Below are 21,609 nucleotides of genomic sequence, written 5' to 3' on the forward strand. Positions count from 1 at the left end.
AAAATTGATTGAATTAACAACAAAATAAATAATTAACTACGAAAAAAAGTAAATTTTTTTTTTTTTATTTTTTTTTTTCCACATTTTCAACATATCATTAGTTTTATTAGAAAAATAAATCGTTTGTATCAAACGAAAAAATTAATTAAAAAATACCCCCTGCCGTTCGAAACAAGAATGCAGTCCATTATAGGGAACGTAGTGTTAGTGTCAAGGCGTGGTGGGGATACTTTTTTGGAGTTTTTGCTTGGCCCAGTATTGGTAGCTAAGCTTAAATTGATGTCAATACCCAGGCCTGGGTTAAGCATGAACCAAGACTGTAAGTCTTGGGCCATTGCTCGGCCATGTTGTATTCTCCTTCACGAGGTGGCACTTAGAAATTACGATATTAGGCCTCATATCGTATTGCATTGTATCGCGGCATCACTAAGCGGTATTTGAACCAGAGATATAATTTCGTTTACGGCAACTAACTTGACATCTGGACTACTTAACTACGGGGCCTTTGGTTGTTCCAACATCACTTACTAATATACACCAAAGTAAGGGAGGAAAATTATGAAAAAATCCACCAAATTGATAATTATTCCATTGAAAAATTTAATAAAGAGAGAAAAATCGTAGTCGTATTCATAATCGCGTCGTGGTTAAGTCGGTAAAGCGTCGAAATTAGAATAGGTAGATTATCTAGCGTTGTTAGTGTTAAGAGTTCAAGTCACTTCTCAGGTAAAATTTTCTGATACAAAAAAAAAAAAAAAACAAACAACAAAGTTCGAATAGTAATAAAAAACAATCAAAAAAATGATTGTTAACATAATTTTTTTTTTTCTTATATTTATTTATGTAAAAGAATTTTTTTTCTTGATTTGTTTAATATTTTCCTTGGATTATAACAAATACGCCATAAACCAAGAAGCTTACTTCTAAAATCGAGCACATTTTGTTATAATCCAAGAACCTTACTTCTAAAAATAAGAACATTTTGCCATGATTCAAGAAATTTTTGTTATTATTTGGGAAATTTTTTTTTTTAATTCAAGTAGTATTTGTTATAATTCAAGACCTATTTGGCCATAATCCAAGAACCTTACTTCTAAAAATTAGAACATTTTGCCATTATTCAAGAAATTTTTGTTATTATAATGTTATTAATAAGAAGTTTTTTATTTAATATAAGAAAATTTTTCCATAATCCAAGAACTTTTTTTGCAAGAACAAAAGTTCTATTATCAAGAAGTTTTTGTATTGGTTCCCCCCCCCCCATGGCCCCTTTTTGGGCTTCGCAACGTGTTCCGCGATGCTAATTTATCTATTGTTTTTTAATATTTAATAACTTTATTATTTTTTTTTTCTTAAGAAAAATAACAAACTACGATTATGACAACTAACATTTACAACATTTGACAAGTCTAGTTTGTGGCGCGTAAAATCTCGTTTACACTGCATTCATGGTATAAAATATCGTGTGTAACTCGAGTGGTAACTGTGTGTGTTATTTGATGTGTGTTATGTCAAATATTGACATCAAATAAAACACAATTTACCACTCTTGTTGCAAAATATACTAATAACAGCCCAAAAATCGATATTACCACCTAAAAAGAGCCCAAAATTCCCATTATAGCCTTTTTTATTTGTGCCCATGTTGGTGAGCTAGCTTTATAGAGGTGAGTACAAGTTTCATTTAGTTTCGAATATCACTGGAAGTTATTTTAAAATTATAGTTAAAATTTCATTATTTTTTTGTCGTCACTGACATGTTTGGAACGTGCTCAATGTAAGCGGCTGCTTGCGGTCACTAACAGATCTAGTAAACGTTAAACTCAAAGTACACAATCCAACTTTCATAAATGACTTAAAAAATTCTTTATTATTATAAAAAAGTTACATATCAAGTTTAATAATTACCTTAATCTTTTTAATTTTTGTAATTATTGTTTGCTGCAAAAATTTTACTACTACTGAAATAAGAAAAGAAAAAAAAAATTGGAAATTAAACATGACAAAATACAGATAAGACATGATTTGAACGGATGATAATAATAACCAACAATGTCTCAAATTTTAATCAATTATTTTATTTTTTTGTATGTCGATCTAATTCTCACAAATTTTATTATTAAAAAATTGATGTATAACAATTTGATTTAACATCGTATTATTATTATTTTTTTTTTTTATATCATTTATTATTTACCTTCGGTTTTTTTTTATTAATCTCTGAATGCAGTATAAAATAATTGTATAAATATATAAATACGATTGGAAAAATAAATATATTAAATTACATTACAATTATTAAAAACGACGTACATGTAGAGAGTAATATTCATTATTCATTATCCATTATTATAGTGGTCAAGTCTATAAAGTGGGCGGGTACGTCAACGGGCAGAATCGAGACTGCAGATTATTAACTTCTTTTCAGCATCTCGAGTGTCTTATACACAAATAATAGAGAAAACAATGTAATAATAATCATAATAATTATAGTAATAATAATAATTATAGTAATAATAATAATAATAATTATAGTAATAATAATAATAATAATAATTTATTAATAAAAAAAGTGAAATCCATATATTTCGTCAATTAATTTTACTGTTGTTTTTTACTTAAATTTATTGAAAATGGTTATAAAAAAAAAAAATTCAAGAACGAAAGCATATTTAACAGCAATGGTGGGTATGCTTTCGTGAATTAAAAGTCCTCCTTAAGTGATAATGACGTAATTATTTTGTGTCTATTCAATTCAATATTTTTATGAGTTTATTTAATCGACCATTTTTGGCTTTGCTAAAAGGAAAGATAAAAAATTGTTGGCCTGATGTTTTTTATCACTGTCATTTAATCATAACTTGTAACAAACGCATTTGATGTTATCATTTTTTGTTTTTCTAATAGATGTTAGACTTCATACTTGAGAAAAAGACATTTCTTATATAGCTTCGACATTAAAATTTTAATGAAAAAAATTAAGGAAAAGAAGACTTTTGCTTAAAAATCAGTTGTCAGTCAGTGTTTATATGATAGGCACTTGATTGCTGTTTTTTTTTTAAATTTTGATTAAGTCGTAATGTGTGAAATATAAAAAAAATGGAGTTTACTAATTATTCAGTATATGAGAATGTTACAATACTTGGATAAAAATTAAGTATTGTACGTTGAAAACTTTAATCATAAATTTAAATTCAACTTTTCTTTCATTTCATTAGATATTTTCAATGCGTAAATTTAAGATAAATAATTAGTGAATATAATAGTTAATGATAATGAGGGGAAATATAGAAAGACATAAATATGATGAATCATTGTGAACGTTATTAATTTGTTTTCCGAGAGGCAACGGTTTAATCGACTTTTCGCTATTGATAAAAATATTAGATAATAGAAATAGACTATATCATTTATAATGACAAATGAATTTTTTCTTGTCAAAAAAAAAAAAAAAAAGTTAACAGTAGTTTAAAAAGGACTATTGAAACCCCAAATAATCACATCACATGGCTTCTCCGTTTAATAATAATAATAATAATAATAATAATAATAATAATAATAATAATAATAATAATAATAAACAATACAATTTCATATTAGAGCTTGAAGAAAAAATCAAGAAATAATTACAAAGCAACAGTCTCGACATATTTGCGTTAATTACATACTTCTTTCTATCGCAGAACATAATGATATTGGTGTCGCATAATAATATAAATTGTAAAATATAAACAAATAACTTTTATAATTTGAATTAACGTTAATCATATATTAAATTAAATGAGGGAAACAAATCTTTTTACATTTTCATTCTAGCGTAAGAACTAAACTAATATAAAATATCAATGAATTTATTTCATTTGAAAAAAAAAAAAAAAACAAAACCATGTCAATTTATTGAATTTTATTATTTAACATGGTGGATAAGGCACTCAGCAGTTTTTAATTATTAATAAATGTAAATTTGTAATAAAAACATTATTCCGTCTTTCCAGATGTGGAAAAGATCAGTTTGTTATTTAAAAAAAAATATTTCGCATTATTACACGATGATAACAATAAACTTCTTGTTAATAGTAAATATATCTATTGCAAATAGTTACATATCACAATTTTGTTTTTTTTTTTTTTAATATCTGAATAATAAAGTAATAAAAAGAAGTGACTCAATACAATTGAATTAAATATCATATTTTTTTGTATTTTTTTTCTTTTTTTAACATGAAACTCATTTATTCTGGCGAATAGAAACTTAATTATCGCAGTTTAGATGAACAGCTTTAAAAACATACGATAAAGTGTGGACTATTCCATTTTCTTTTGTTTTTTTTGTTATTTGGCCCAGCGCCATAATTTCTTATCTATATCTAGTATATTCAGTATTTTGGAATATTGCAATGTCTCACCTGCTCGCAATTGTAGCATAAATCACGAATAAAATAGTAATAAAAAAAAAAAAAACAATCACTTCAACTGTTTGAACTTACACTATCAATCTTTTATCGATTCACCATTTACATACTTCAAATTTTTAAATATGTTAATTGATAATAATTGACATTTGGGAAGATCAATTATTGAAAATTAAAGAATAAAGAAACAAAAAAAGTCGCGGTTAAGACTTAGTGAGGCATAAACAAAAGAATAAAAATATAATAATAACAATAATAATAATAATAATAATAATAATAATAATAATAATAATAATAATAATAATAATCAGAAATAATAATGGGAACCGACATGAATAATTTAGATCTTGAGGTTGTCAAAGTCACCCAGGGTGCTGCTGATTCTGTTAAAAACAGGTAGCCTCGATTCAGCATTTGGTGACAAAGGTGAGGGTGTCCGTGGTGAAAGTTCATCGGAGACAGAACTGATGACACCAAGTGGACTTGGTGTTTGTCTAGTGGCAGCAAGTAAACCAATGTCTTGACCAAAGCTAAACGCAGTTGTTAAATTGTTATTTGTACAATCATCGCTGAAAAAACTTGCCATGGAATTTGTTGGCGATTGACTGAGACTCGAAGATGATGAGACTGATTCAGCTTGACTACCGAGAGAAAACGTTGGACTTAAATTCAATGGTTTCGGCCTTGCACTACCAATCACAGAGGTTGCTTGATGAATGTTGTGAATATTTTGATGTACTGTTTGATGATGATGAGTAGTCAAACTCAAAGAATTTGTTCTTAAGAGAGGTGGATTGAAGGTTGTTGGCTGTGTTCCAATGCTCAACGAGCTGGTTCTTATAAGTGGTGCAGAGCGATGAAGGTTGTGATGATGATGGGGAAAAGGAGGAAGTTGATGATGATTATTGTTATTTGTTACTGCTACAATAGTCTGTGGTGAAGCAGTAATGTGCTCTAGCAACGAAATATTCATATTAATATTTGCTGCTGCTGCTGCACTGGCACTCAATAATGGATTCAAACTCATGATATTCGGCTGAGCACTACCCAATTGTGCACTAACTTTTTGATTATGAATTCTTGCTTCTTCAAAATTATGAATGAAATGACAACGAGCACCATAAGGGCAAAGTGCAATAGTATGGAATGTGCGACATAATTCAGTTTTATATTTTGGATGGCGAGTTAAGTTGCGTAGTTCATTATAACCATGAGCAAACTGACACTTGTCACCATATTTACAAGCACCAGATTCTTCAAATGGACGACAAAGTTCGGTTTTATAACGTGATGTTGGTTCACTAACACTTCTGTCCAGTTTACGATGTTGCTCAATCAATGTCACTAGGGAAGTAAAACTACGTCTCAGCGGTGGATGATTTCCACTTGATGAATCCTTTGATTTCGTTTGTCCTCCAGGATTCTAAAACCATAAATATCAAATTTTTATAAATTTTTTTTTCTTACTGCTATAGTAGAAACTCAATCATCTGAACTAATTACAACTACAACTAGTTGGGGTGGATTTTTTTTTTCGTTAGGATTATGTATAATTGTTGTATTTATATATATTCGCTACTTGCATGACCTTGAACGGCTCTCGCTTGTAACCAACCCACCGATGGTGACCAAAATCAGCAATAAAGGAGTAAAAAATATATAAAGAATTTCGGAAATGCCTTGGTAGAATTCTGTGTGATTCAATTAGTTTCAATCCATTCGTTAGCTAATTTCAATAGCTACAAAGTGGATACAATATAAGTAGGCATTTAACAGCTAATAAATAGCCATCTAACATAGAAAAATTTTCGTTTCTAACAAAATAGCTAATAAGTAGGCAATTGTTAGAATCAACGATTAGATTCATTTTATTCTGATCGCCCTCTGTAACTAGAATCATGATGACTATTTCTTATCTAAAATATTACCCATAAAATAGCTAATAAATACATAAAGATTACTGTTATAGTCAACTGAGCGAATGTTACTATTTAGGCAAGGGAATGAGCCTTCCCCTACTCTCCCTTAAAAACATTTGATGCCGTAGCCCCCTCTCCCAAAGTAACATTCGCTTCTCGTATCTTACATACTCGTTTTATTTTAGTGCTCCAGAGGGCACTGGAGTAAATTTAGAGACTTACAGTGGACTGAGTATAAGAACTGCAAGAACTTAGATTCAATTTACAACTGTCAGTGAATAATATTATTTATTTTTTTAATTTACAATCAACAAAGTGGCATAACAAAATTATTTTTGGCCTAGCGGGCGGGAACTGCCTATTTGTCGCCCTAAATTTGTGGCGCAAAACATATTTTTGTCGCCCTACAAACGTCAAACGGGTGTTTCCCGCCCGCTCGGCCAAAATAGTATATTGTGTATCAAGGGCGCAATGTGAGTGATTGTCGCCCGCACTAGAGTGGGTATAAGCAGAGTGAAGCCACCGAGGTCCCATTAGTCCGACATTTTGTGCTCGCCGTATGGAGTGTGTATAAGGGGGTTCTGTCACTTCCGAGGTAAAAATCATCTATGGCTTCACTCTGCTTATACCCACTCAAGTTTTTTCTTTGGAATTTTTTTTTCTAAAGTTTTTTTTCTAATTTTTCTCTAAATTTGATTCTTATATTTTTTTATAATTAATTTTGAATATTTCCCTTATTCACAATTTACCCAAGAATTTGGATAGTAAATTAAGCTAAATATTGATTGTTTGGCTACAATTACAGCTCTTAGTAAAAAATCTAACTAAGTAGAAAATTAAGCTGATAAAATTATGTAGATACTGTGTGTTTAAAAATTGTTCTAAGTCCCTTTTTTTACTTTTATTTGACTTGGCAAAACTAGCCAAAACTAGAGAGTTAAAACTGAATCTACCTGAGAACAGTAGAATAGCATAAACTGAGATAAACCGTGACCCTCACCGCTGGGTGCCAAAAATCTGAATTTACCGTTTCCCTTTCGGCCTTCCTCGTCGACTCTGCATCATCTATGTGTGTCCTTCGTGCGGGCGAGAATCACTCACATTGCGTCCTTGTTGCACAATATACTCTTTCCAGTAAACTGTACGACCAAATATTTAGACTCTCCCGACCTAAAAAATCTCAGTCTTCCGAGGTCTTCCAAGTCCTAAAACGCGCTTTATTGAACTTAAACTGTCTTCCAAGTCTTAATACGCGCTTTATTAGACTTCCGAAGTCTTCCAAACAAAATCACAATTTTTTTTGATAATTTTCGAAGCTGCCGTAGTCTTCCAGATCAAGCGTTAACGCTTGATTTGCGAGACTTCGAAAGCCTTCAGGTTTTCTAAAATTTTTTCATGTCACAGCGGGGTTTATTTTCGCCCCCCCCCCCCCTCAAATTAAAATAAAATAAAATAAATTTTAAAGAAAAACGACTTTGAAAGCCTGCGGTGAAAGACTTGGAAATTTATTTTAACAAAAATTAAGGCAGTATGTAAATCCCAAGGTGAGATAATTTTTTGGGTTCAAAGAGGCACCCTTGTAACCATAGCTTAAAAAAATAATAAGTGCCCTCTAATGTCTAAAATTTGTATACTTTACTGACGCGTCTTTAGAAGTATGAGTGAGGGCGCCTCGTATTTACACACACTAATACTACTTCAGCAGATTTTCAATGCTTCGCCTGGTACTTTTTGACTGTTTTTGACCCTAAATTTTCGTTTTAAATAATTAGTAACTTTTAAAATTCGTGGTAGAAATCGATAATTTTTTTAAAATTATTTTTGTTATTAAAAGAAGTATAAGCTGTAGTAAAATAAAGGTTTTCTGTGAGAGCGTTTTTTCAATAGAAGTGAAAACGTGCCGATGCTTCCTATGCTTGTGTGTTAAAGTGTTAAGGTACAACTAGGGAAAATTAAAAATAATGACGATTTCACGAATTTTATAGAGTAGATAATTGAAATAACGATACACCCTTTTCTTTAATCAGTTTTTTTGTTATAAGATGTTTTTTTGACCAATTAACTGTTAAAGATGGTCCTTTTTTTTGAGGTTAAACATAGGCTCTTATGGAAAATGATGTTCAGATTTTCATAATACCCCATCGAAATACTTGAAAAAATAATGCCATATTTACCAAAAACTAAAGGATAAAACTAGAAAAAAAGACGAAGAATCATCACCCAAATTTAGTATAGGTTTTAATATTCAATTTTAATTAATAGAGGATAATAAATTTTTGTCTTTGTCTAAATACTTGAGTGGAAGTGAGAAACAGTATTCTCTTTCTAATCTTTCGTCCTTTTCGCACTCATGAATATATAATGTTTTTAGCAAACATCCGCCAGATGTCTCTCATTTTGCCCTAGTTGTACCTTAAATTGTTGTCAACTTTGACCCTAATTATCTCGGTCAAATCGTGGTATAAAATTACAAAAAAAATTTGATAAAATATATCTTTATTTCACTTAAAAAATAAGCCTTCTTTGATCAAAATCTGTGAGAGGGAATTTTTTTTCAATATTTTGACATACTGCCTTAAGGAACTTAAAAAAATTTCAAACTACCCGATATAAAGTTATCAAGTTTCCTATTAATTTATATCTAAAAACAACTATATCTCGCGAATTCGTATTAACATATTGCTTTTATCACCTAATTCATTTTATTACATAATTTTTTAAAATTTGTATATCTTTTTTAAGAAAAAAAAAATCAAGTTCTTCGAATTTTAATAGATCTAGTATTAAATTCTACTTTAAATATTTATTCAAGTATTTATAATATAAAATTGATTTAAATAACAAAAATTAGAAGTCAAAAGTTTATAATGTAAATAATCTCTATCAGTATCAATTGAACAAATGGCTGAGTGGAGACCTACGATCGTTCCTTCGTAGGTTTTTTTTTTTTGCTTTTTTTACGGCTCAAAATAAAAAAAAATAAAAAAATGGAAGACTTCGGAAGCCTACGGTTTTGAAATGGAAGACTTCCTCTGAAAGACCTTAGGCTTACGAAGTTTTTAAATGGAAGACTTGGTAAGCTTGAGGTCTTTCATTGGAAGTTTTCCGAAGTCTTTCTAGTTGGACGAATAAAGACTGTTTTAAGACTTCGACATTTTTAAGACTGAGATTTTTTAGCTCGGGGCTGTGTTAATAAAAAAATATATTCAAAGACCTCTTTCCTCTGTTTTTTTTTTTTGCCTAGGATATTATAGACAATATCAACAATGTTTATGAATTTTTTTAGAATTTTCATATATGACTTGGTTTTCGAGATATGAGCGTGTAAATTTAAAACAAAAATTTAATTTTTTTTTTGTAAATTACTTTTATTTTTTACATTTAAAGACTTTGACTTTTTTTGCCTAAATTATTGTAGACATTATTAACAACGTTTATGAATTTTTCTAAGATTTTTCTATATAGCTTTCTATGTAAAAAAAAAAAATTGAAAAAACGAAAAATGCAAATTTTTTTTTTCACATCCAAAGCCACATAGAAATATCCTCGAAAAATTCATAAACATTATCTAGTTTTGCCAAGTTTCAAAATAAGGGATTTAGTTTTTTTTCGTAAAAAGCTAGATTTTTTGCTTAGCCGCTAGAATTTTACTTTGCTGTAATTGTAGCCAAACAATCAATATTTATATCTTTTCCTTAGCTACAATATTCCTTAGCTAGATTCTAGGGCTAAACTAAGTTCTTTTTTTTATTTTTGGCCTAGCGCTAGCGGGCGAGAATTGCCCGTTTGTCGCCCTAAATTTGTGGCGCGAAGCATATCTTTGTCGCCCTACACATTGCGGGCGACAAACGGGTGTTTCCCGCCCGCTCGGCCAAAAAATAGTATGAGTTACGCGGGCGGAATGTGAGTGATCGTCCCTATTTCCAAACTCGGCAAAACTATACAAAAATTGGACAAGAATACGAATAGGGGGAAATGGCATAATCCAAGGGTCGGTCACGTTCCTCACCGCGGGGGCCACGGCACTGAATTCGGGTGTTTCCCCGCCCACAACGCTTGCCACCCCACTCTACTGGCAAACATCAATGAGCTGGCTCAGCGTATATGCGAGAGAAGGACAGAAATAATAAAAACTCAAGGTTCTTGGAATCATCCTATGGATCTCTGCATGTTGGAATTCGGGCCGCTTAAGTGGCCGCCATCTTCAGCCCCGTAAAAAAAGTCATTTTTAGTAATTTAGACATAAACTTGCAACAATAAATCTCGCTTCACCCCATACCTATCTTTAACAGGATGGGCTGCAGAGTGGCGTAAAGTTGCGTAGAGTCCAAGCCCCTATTGAGCGAGAAGTTATGTCATCGCAGAAAAGCCATCACTTCAGGCTCCGTAAAGTTGGCGCGCAACTTCAACGTAGAAACTTCATATAGGGCTTAAAAGAAAGCTCTGAGTTTGTAGTATTTTGTAGTAAAAAAATGAGAATTTGTAGAAAGTTACGCATTTGTTTATTTATATATCAGATAATAATTATTAATTAACTTTTTGATTTATTGTTTAAAATAAAAAAAAAAATGTCTATTTAATGCAAGGAGACCTGCTCCAATTTGTAGTAAAAAAATTAGAATTGGTAGTTTGATAGTTTTCGAGAAAAATAAACTTGTTTATAAATACCTTAATAAACAAATTAATTTTTCGGAAAAACTATTTAACTACAAATTCCAATTTTTTTACTACAATTTTCTAGAAGCCTCCCTGCATCTAACTGACATCAAAGAATTATATTATGTTGATAATAAAAAAAGTTATACTTATTCAAACATTTTGGAGTAAAAAAAAAATAGGAAAAAAAACCTATCTTCCGGAGAAAATTTTTTTCCGGAAGATAGGTTCAACTACAAATTCTAATTTTTATACTTCAAAGTAAAAAATAACAGTGAAAGAAAAACAGACAATTTTAATTTGTCAGCAGTCGGACGAAAGTCAACGGGCTGTAAAAGATTTTCTTTTCTGAAGCTCAGAAGATGACGCTGAACCTAGCCTCCACGCTAGGTAGCTAGTTGCCAACTGTGAAAAAGCCCTGTATATATCTAGTGCGACGGGTGCCCCGAGCCATATATTTTTCTTTTTTTCTTGAAATTCATTCCTAAATTAACTTATAATTTATAAGTATTAGACACAAATTTACCCTGAAGAAATAAATATTTAAAAGGACGTCCAAAGGGTAAGATTACAGAAAATCCAAGTTTTTAGTTTTTTTAACCCTTTTTCACTTAAATCTGTAGAAAATCGAAATTTAAATGAAGAATTTTAACAATACGAGCACAAACATAACTATACTCCCTATGCTTATATGCCTAAGTTGTCACATTTGACATTAATTATCTTGATTTTATCACAGAGAAAAATTACCGAATAAATCTACTAGATAGATAATTATTTTATATAAAAATAAAAAAAATAGATAAAAAATTAGATAAAGGAAAATTTTACTTAAGGGAGTTCGAACGAAAAAAGTACAAACAAGAAATGTGACCTAGTGGGCCCCTCAATGCTATAGTAAAAATTTATAAAATTTTATGCGGCACCCTTCACTTTTTTCTGCGTAGTCAGTCCTGTTTTCCACTAATACATGTGCGGTTGTGTGTATCTATATGCACACAAACGTATTTTGTTACCTCCACTCCTTCGCTCTTTGACTTTTTTTTTTTTTTAAACAATGATTGTTCAACTTTCTAGCCGGGAATTTGAATTTTTTTTTTTTTCTATAATCATTCTAAGATTTTAAAGTTTCATACAGATAGTTTTTTATTTAGGTGTGAAGACAAGAACACGGTAAAAATTTGATATATATTGTTTTTTTTTTAACATTTTTCGACTTTCCCGTGAACGTACACGCTAAAAGTTGTTGACTTTGAATATTAATAACTATTTTACGAGCAGGGATAGACTTCTGAAATTTTGGCATAAGATAGATAACTATTTCATAAACCTACTGTGAAAATTTAAAAAAAAGTTAAAGATAATCAAGTGTTGTTCGAACTCCCTTAAAAAAAATCATAAATAGTACCATTTGGTCGATGGTCAAAGAAAAAAGTAATTTATACAGAAAGTCTATAGTCAGCTTCACAATATTCTTTTTTTTACGCCTGTGACAACCCTCAACAATAATTCTCATGCTTTTTTTTAAGTGAAACTTCTTTTCGTTCGGTAGTGACAAAAAACTCTATGTAACGCTCGAGCGTAGGGAACTTTTGAGCGAATGACGCGTCCCCTCTCTGTCAGTCGAGCGTTCACCCATACACTTCATGAGAGTAAGTGAGAAAGAAACAGATGCTCGGACGGCGAATTAATATTATTATTATTAGTCTGTGTGAGCATACTTTTATTTCGAGAGGCCATTCATGCCCCGATTTAGTGACATCACGATTACAAATGTAGTTGAAATATCGTCAAAATTACTCTGACTACGAGTGACTACAGTCAAAAAAACTCGTGACTTCATGATTACGTTTTGACTACACTTCAGCGTAATCAAAAAAATTTAATACAAATTAAGAAAACAATCATAAAGTATAAAAAATTGTTGATTAGCTAAGACTGGCGACAATGAATTACGATTGACTACCATTGACTACGCACAACTACTCGAAAGTGACCATGAAAAAACGCAGTCAAAAATTTTCGTTGACTACGCTGACTACACAATGACTACGAGTCGACTCACGAGTCGACTATGAGCTAAGTGACACCATGGCTACGTTCATGGTTGGCTTCTCGTTTTACCCTTTCTCATTCACTTATGTGCACCATAATGTAAATAATTTAATCAAGTTATTGTCAACCAAAAGGCCAAAACACGAAAGAAGTTTTACTTCCCTCACGCGCACTGGTAACACACACACACACACACGCACGCACGCACGCACTTTTTTCCAATGGCAGATTTTGAAAAAACGTCAAAACGTTGGTAGAAAGAAAAATATAGAGGGTTAAAAAAAAATGTAGATTTCGTTTCTTTTCAAAAATATGGGAAAATTTTAAAACACATGAGGGTTTTAGATAGAGTATAAAATCTTAAACCTCGACAATGGGGGAGGGAATATAAATATTTTTTTTTTCATTTCTTCATCTTTAAATGTGCAAAGTGTGCAGTGCACGTGTTGCACGTGAGGTTTGGGGTATTGTAGAGAGAAATCCCAACGACAATAAAGAAAAGTTACGAAGGGCGAGTAACTTGATGCCTACCTGCGTGAAACAGAGCAACAGGTTTTTCTCTCTTATCTTTTACCTTCTTTTTCTTTTGTACGTTTTCTCTGTATTCCTACTTACAGTATTCATTGAAAGTGACTGTAATTGTATATATTTTTTTTGGCAAGAAAATATTTTTAAAAAAAAAATCTTCTAATTCCGCTTTTTTGTAGTATTTTACAGGTCATCAAAAATATATTTTATGGCACAGTTAAAAAAATGTGATCGATTATACTTTATTTTATTAATACTGTAAGCATTTGTGCTGAAAGCTTTTCGTCTACTAGTCTACTAAAATAAGGTACGATCTTTCAAAAGAAAGTGATACACACATGGTCAATTAATTTTTTTTTTTTTTCATATTTAAATTTTATTATTCAGCTAGCAGAAAGGTTAGCTTCTCAACACATTGTATAATATCTAGTAACGAAAATAAAAAAAAATAAGGATCGAGTGGGACGATGAATAGAGAATATATTTACAAAGAAAACGTTGTACAATATAATAGATATTTTTATATAATTTTTTATTATTATCATTATTATTATTATTATGAATAGAAAAAAAAAAAAAAACTCAAATAAAATAAAAGAACAATATATTTGAAGAACGATTAGTTAAATAACTAATATATTTATTATATTGGTAAAACAAAAATAAGTTTACAATGGCCAAAAAATTGAGAAAGATATTTTTTTATTTCTAATTTTTTTAATGTCAAATACTTAAAATTCAATAACTGAATAAACGTAAGAGAGAGAGAGAGCAGCTCAACGTTGCAACAGTGAAAGGGAAAGTAAAATACGATTTTTATGGATAGCGGAAGTATGCTGGTTTTTGTTGAAAATTATTCCTTTCTATTATCAAATTTCAAAAACAAATCAGCGTACATGACCTGTGTTAACAAATCAATTTGTAATTATTTTATGATATTAATATAAATGAATTATAACATAAATTTACCCGCTTAGAGGTTACGGCCATTTTGGTGACACGATAAAATTAAGCAAGGTAGAGATATACTGAAAGATATATCTATACATATAAGAGATACATCGAGAAGCAACAGGTTCTAACACGAATAGAATGATTATAATTATTAAAAAACAAAACTTTCAAACTGAAATCGAATAGTTTGAAATTGAAATTGGAATGGTAAAAGTGAAGTTTCACCGTCCAACATGCTCCAATCACCGTCGGCTCAAAGTGAAACCTCCAAGTAAAGAAAAGTGATTTGGTAACATATCAAGATGAGAATACAATACATTTCACTCATGATTTCGTTTGCATGAGCAAAAAAATTATTATTACCTTGAAAATGTTGTCACTACATTCATATGTTGCACTGCTCATTACTACAGTAGACATTATGATTGTGATTTATAAAAAAAATTATTTTTTAGATCACGAAATTTTATCACTTTTTTAAGTCGTTCAATGTAGAAAAAAAAATTAAAACTTTGTCACTTTTTTGTAAACTCACTAGTTAACGTTTATCTTTATCTCAAACTAAGTAACACGTTTCAATATGAGGCAATGAAAATAAAAGTTATCGTTGTTGGAGAATGAAAAAAAAAAAAAATGAAAACTTGTAAAACACAACCAAAAACTTCCCACTTTTCAAATTGATGATCGATGATATTTATCATTTATTTATATATAACAATGTATATAGGTATATTTATGATGTATATACATACATCTATTTTCAGAAATTATAAAAATGAATAATTTTACAACTTGATTAACGATTTATTTCTTTGTTATTTTTTGAAAAAACTTCATTACAAACTAGTTAAACGTTGTGGTAGCTGGAACCGAGCACTTTCATTAGTTTTTGTGATAAATAGATGAAAGTTTTTAAAATTATAAAAAATTATTGGTTTTTATTTATTCTATATTTTGAATATTAAGTATTTTTGTATATATTATATTAATATAATGAATATCAAAATTTATCCCTTCATCGAGAGCAAGATACACACAATTTGTAAGGCACCCGAGAGCTGACTAAATTCTGGATTTCTGGATGGTATGTAGCAAGCAGTAGCAAGTACGATGCCTTGTTTTACACATGCACAGCACAAGAGTGTATATCGTGTGTATATACAGCCTGTAATCTTCGGGAAGGCGGCGCTAATCAGATTCACCAATCAGAAAGCAAACCGAACAATTACGAAGAGTTCCGAGCCAGGATCCGATTTGTGTGATTCTTAGTGTTCTTTTACTGCACCCCCGCCTTAACCGTTTGCTCGACTCACAAATATGTCTATAGTCTTACTGACGAATGATATTTAAAGACGACAGGAAAAACTTGTTAACAGTTTACAGAGAAACGAGTAGAAAGGAAAGCGATTTCTCCGTTTATGCTGTTCTTCATTTATCAGTATGACTATAATTTATTAATCATATCTTCGCGTTGTCGTTTGCTAAGACGTAGATCTTCTCATATTTTTTTTACAAATATATTATGTGCATATGTTGTATAGTGCCTTCTTAACCCAATAGGATGTATCTCTTTTGCTGTTCGTTCTACCCGGCACTATCTTCTGTCGGATTTTCTCAGCAGCAATCAGCACCATGAAAACGAATAAAACCAAAAGAAAAAAAATTTTATCTGAAACTTGGCAACTCTGCAGTCCAAACAAACAACACTTGACGAAAAACAGAACCAACAGTGAAACAGACTCGCATATATATCTAATGATCAACTTTGCATTTTTTTGTATTTAATTTTTTTTTTTGTAACATCAAATATCAAGAATCGTACATCTTTGACATAATATTATTTTTATTTTCATAATTTGGTCAATAAATATCAATTGAATGAAATGAAATATGAGATAATAAAGTTCTTCACATAAAATAAATGTATAGTGTGGTTCGAGGCATGTTCGACGAGGAAATGTATAATGTGTACATATACGCAGCATATATGTTTTGATATTTTAATGTATAATACAAACAGAAGTATATGTAAGTTACTCGCTTTCTTGGCCTCTAAATGTTTGCATGAATGAAAACTAGCCTTCTATTCATGCAAGCAAATCAAAAAAACAGAACGAGGCAAATGAATGCTTTAAAAGAAATGATTGAAAGTTTTTATTGTTATCAATAAAATGTATTTTATATATAAAATAACTCTGTACTTCTTGGTTTGCGTCAATCAAAGAATTTTTTTTGTATGTGATAAAAAGTTACCTAAATTAATAAAAGAACTTTAAAGTTTGAAAACTCGTGAAATTCTTGAGCTTGAGAGAAAGTGAATCTAATAAATCAATTTTTTTCTGGAGATGATTTCGTTTTTTAATTTATCTTTTAGGTGTCTTAAAAAAGCAAGACTACGATTTCCGAGATAACAAAATTTCATGATTGACTTTGAAAGTTTTTTTAAATGAAAAATAATGGTAAAAAAGAAAACTTAAAACTTAATATCTCGGATAGTTTTAGAGATACGTTTTTATTTTTTAATTTTAATTTTTTTCTGCGCTTACTTAAGGTTGGTTAAGCAAAATGTTCATCGTACACGCAAAAATTTTATTGTTTGAAAGTTAATTATCATTTAAAATCGAAAGTAGAAAAAATTCAATTTTTTTAAAGTAATATTCGTTTTTTTGAGCACTGCATTTTGATAGTAAGTGTAAAGATATCTAGTGAGAAATAAACTTGCAAAAAATAAAGTTTGAGGTGTCATTTATCCCTGTGTATAAAAATTGTCAACTTTGCCACTCCTTATCTCAAAAAGTCCAAAGAAAAAAAAATTGATAGTGTAGATTATTATTTCATTTGAAAAATGAGCCTAAAAAAAAATCTAAAAGGAATTCGATTATTCAGAATCAATCTTAATTATACATAAATCGTTTTAATAAGAGTGTTCTTTAACTTTTTATAACAGACGTTTGAAGAAAAATGAAAACGAAAAATCTATTTTAACATGATATAGAATGAATATATATATAAGTATAATATTGATATAACGATAAATGACATGAAAATTTATTGTAAGTAATGATGTAGTTTTTGAAGGTTTAACGTGAAAAACCATGTATAATTTTAATATCACACTACAAAACGCCCGCATATTTTTTAATGGCTTTATTCTTGGTCTGTTGAAGAGCTGGCAGACAACTGGAAAGAGAGCAACCGAACACATTCTCAAAACGAAAAAAAAAACGTGTCGTTAAATTTAGAAAAATAGGAATCTTTGTGTGATTGAAAAAACACCCCTATGTTAGTGTACACTTTATCGTTCAAGGTAAGCGTGGGAAGAAGGCCTACACAGTTATACATAAATATGTTATGAACCTTGAAAAACCCTCATCTGCCCGTATCTAAAGAATAATATCATAGTACACCTAAGACCTAATTAGGCCTACATTTTGCCATATGTTTTTTCCCTAAAAATCTTACTACAATTTTCCAATTATCACTTTAATTATTTTTCGCTAAAGCTACAGTATATCTTACTGTTAACACACAAATACACATCTGAATTGAAATGTAGATATTTACCAAAAAATGGTGAGTAATCGTTGAGGTAGTATTTTCAAGTGAGGTTTTTGGCTTCGGTTGGTTTGACCCGACAGCATGGTCCGCGTGTAGTTGGCCCGTGCCTCTCAGTGCCACAATCGTTTTAATTTGATGACCCTGAAGTAAGCAGAAAAAAAATTTCGATATTTTTTCACCATCGAATCTCTCCTTATTTTTTTTTTAAATTAAAAATAATCGGTTTTAGAACTTTTAAAATGAAAAATTTTTCATATATATGAAATTTTTTTGGAGCGCCTAGAAATATCAAATTTTGTTGGGTGAAAGTTTTTGGTTTTTTTTTTGTTTTTTTTTAAAAAAAAAAAAATATTAATTAAAAAAAATTTTTATTTGTTATCGGTGTTAGGTCTTTAAAAGTAGAAGATAAAAGTATTTTTTATATAATAAATTAATAAAATTTAATGTACTAGATTCGAAGACAAAAATTTTTTTTTCGAAATTTTTTTGAAAAAAAATTAATTTGTTTATTTAAAAATCAATAAAAAAAAAAAATAATTATTGTCGGTTGTAGCTATCGTTCCCCTCTACAAATAATATATATATATATATGTCTTATATGTTTACACTTACTCGTAAGGAGAGATTCGATGGTGAAAAAATATCGAAATTTTTTTTATGTTACAAGGGCAGTGGGAATAATGTGTGAATTTCCAAAGCGTAAGAGGGGTAGTGCGCTTTTTAGAAATTCACACATTATTACCACTGTCCCTAGTAACATAAAATATGGTTCGTTACATGTGCCCAATCAGAGAGCCCGCTCACAACTCACACTCTCTGAGTGGGCACTTGTAACGAAATATACTATTCTGCTAACTTCAGGGTCATTTAATTTGTACAAGCACATGTACTTTCAACTACTGCACTTTGGATTTAAGGTAAGATGCTTGGAGTTTAATGCGTTCCAACTACTGTACTGTAAATTTAAGGTAAAATGCTAGGATTTCAATGTATACCCCAGGATAAACTTTTTGAGGTATTTTGAGTGTTTATGAGGTATTTTTTAAGCAGTCAGAGTCTTTCAGAGTGTTTATTCTCCCGCTTAGAGTGATTCCGAGTCTTTTTTTTGAACACTCTAAGCTACAATATATTAGTATGAATGTTTCACAGTACCCGAGTGGAGATTGAATCCGGCTTGGCCGGATCCTGATCCAAATCGGATCCAGTATGGCAAAGGTAATCCAGATCCGGGTTTCCTGACCCTTTTCGGGGGAAACGGTGAATTCAGTTCCACCAGATGTGACTAGGTACGCATTCGAATGTAGGCTGGTACCGAGTTCGTTCCCAAGCCGGATTAAGGCCAAAAAAAAATCCGAGTTCATTCCCATCGCGATTTTCCCTATTTTAGTTTTGGATACCTCCTCCCTTAACATTTCCCTTTACATTTTTTCCAGGCTTAGGATTGGCGGCAAATTGCAGGCATGTTTAAAAATGTGTTTTATATACATATAATGTATATTGTATATATATATATATGTATAATGTATTTTTTCAAATATAAGTCAAAGTAAAATATGAATGTCAATATAAAATAATTTATTTTGAGTGCTTAAAAATAAATAATAATAGATGAAATAAAATAAAAAATAATGATCTAATATTATAAATATTATATATTTTGATATGATATACATAAATATAATATTTTTTATTATTTAATATGTACATTTATATTCTTTAAAATATGTAGTAGAGTAAAATAGAGTAAATATAAAGGTCAATATATAATATAGTATAAGAAATTCAATAATAAATGATGAAATAACAAAAATAAATAATAATATAATAAAATAAATACTATATTTTGATACAAAATACATCTATGCATATTGTATGTTATAAATATAATATTTTTCTTTATCAATTATTCATTATTTATATTTATTTTCTTCAAATATAAGTCATAATTAGTAACTTTTTGCTTATAAAATAAGTAACCGTATAGAAAATAAATTCAATATATAAAAGTCAAACTTTATATTAAATAGTAATCTCAATTAAAATTAATTAATTAATTAATTAACTAATTATTTAATTGGTATTTTAATTAATAAGTCAATTAATGAAGTATAAATATTTGGTATTAATCAATAATATCTTAATAATACTAAAAAGTCGTGCTACACCGGGTAGACTCGGTTAGATTCGGGCATGCTTGATTGATGGTTGGTGGAATTACGAATCGTGCTGCACCGGCTAGACTCAGTTGAATTCGGTCTCCGGAAAACAGCGAACTGGCAAAGTGGAGGGGACACGGTAGGGGAAACGATTGGAACGAACTCGGATTTTTTTTTGGGAACGAACTCGGATGAACGTGCCCCGCCCTCCAAAATTAATCCGGGCATTTCGGGGAAGCGGGAATGAACTCGGCAATTGCCGTGGTGGGGATACTTTTTAGAAGTTTTTTTCTTGATGAAAACGATCTATCGTTCGACACAAAACGCCATCTGTATGAAATAAACATACTTCGATTACTTCAAGACTTTTTTCTTTCTCCTTACAAAACAATTATAATTTATAAAAAAAAAAATTATTTCTTCCTTTAAAAATGTTTTTGCCAAGAAGTTTATTTCTAAATGTCAGAAATTTTTTTTCTCACTGTAAATATGACAAAAATATTTAATTCATTATTTGATAGCTTATTTAGTATAATTATTAACACATAAATATTATTTTACACATTACATTATTTTTCTTACTCTTGACAGTTGTGGGTTCCATTTTCAAACATAACCTAGACGGCGTCATTACTTGAAAACTTTCGCATCCTGATTTTAACTATCACTTGCTAACACAGGGTAAAAAAATGTATGCTAAACATTTTCCATGTCATGACTCCATAACATTTTACCATGAACGGAAAACATATTTTCCGAATCAACTGCACGTGTGCCAGAGATCTGCAGTTGTGACTAAGTGATTTGGCAACTTGGCAACACGTATACAATATGTGCATGTGTATGCATCGAGGCTACGACTAAATAGTTGTAACAAAAATTTTTCTAAGTCCAAGTCCAACAGCACGAAAAAATTCCAAGTCCAAAAACATGAAAAGAGTGGAAAATATTCTAAGTTTCTAAAAAAACACTCTAAATACCCGAGTGGAAATTTCACATTCAAACCGGATCCGATTTTACATCCAAACCAGATCCGATTTTATGCTTAAGGTGAAACACAAGTATTGTTCTGTTTTACCGGTAAAGCCCATGTGTTTTATATAGGAAAAAATTAAAATAATAATAATAGTTTTTTTTTTTGTATGTAAAAGCATACAGACTTTACCGGTAAAACAGAACAATGCTTGTGTTTCACCTTAAACTAAATCCGAATTTATACTTAAACTGGATCCGAATTTATATTTAAACCGGATCCGAATTTTGTTTTAAGAAAAGATTGATTTAAAAAAAAAATATATGCATTTTTCAATTATTTTTTTTAGCAATCATTATTAACAATATTTCTATCTCAGAAAATTCAACCTAAACTAA

The 21,609-nt window shown here is 30.1% G+C and overlaps 1 protein-coding gene and 1 long non-coding RNA gene across 2 annotated transcripts; one reads left to right on the plus strand and one right to left on the minus strand.

Annotated features, from left to right (window-relative positions):
- Positions 1-4,349: 4,349 nt before the first annotated feature.
- LOC122849766 (protein TIS11) lies at positions 4,350-15,585 on the minus strand. The gene is made up of 2 exons (XM_044148583.1): positions 14,888-15,585; positions 4,350-5,835 (listed from the first exon to the last, which is right to left on the minus strand). The coding sequence occupies exons 1-2, from the start codon at positions 14,942-14,944 to the stop codon at positions 4,753-4,755; spliced, it is 1,140 nt and encodes a 379-aa protein (XP_044004518.1). The 5' UTR covers positions 14,945-15,585; the 3' UTR covers positions 4,350-4,752.
- A 304-nt stretch (positions 15,586-15,889) lies between these two features.
- Positions 15,890-16,635, plus strand: LOC122850009. The gene is made up of 2 exons (XR_006373623.1): positions 15,890-15,962; positions 16,066-16,635. It is a non-coding gene; the product is annotated as an uncharacterized LOC122850009 (long non-coding RNA).
- Positions 16,636-21,609: the final 4,974 nt, after the last annotated feature.

This window comes from Aphidius gifuensis, linkage group LG1 (genome assembly GCF_014905175.1).
Source record: "Aphidius gifuensis isolate YNYX2018 linkage group LG1, ASM1490517v1, whole genome shotgun sequence".
Lineage (NCBI taxonomy): Eukaryota > Metazoa > Arthropoda > Insecta > Hymenoptera > Braconidae > Aphidius > Aphidius gifuensis.

Excerpts from the sequence above, each read along its gene's own strand:
- LOC122849766 (XM_044148583.1), bottom strand. The coding sequence starts at position 14,944 with ATGTCTACTGTAGTAATGAGCAGTGCAACATATGAATGTAGTGACAAC. Across the intron at positions 5,836-14,887 it reads GTAGTGACAACATTTTCAAG|AATCCTGGAGGACAAACGAA; the intron begins GTAATAATAATT and ends TTATGGTTTTAG.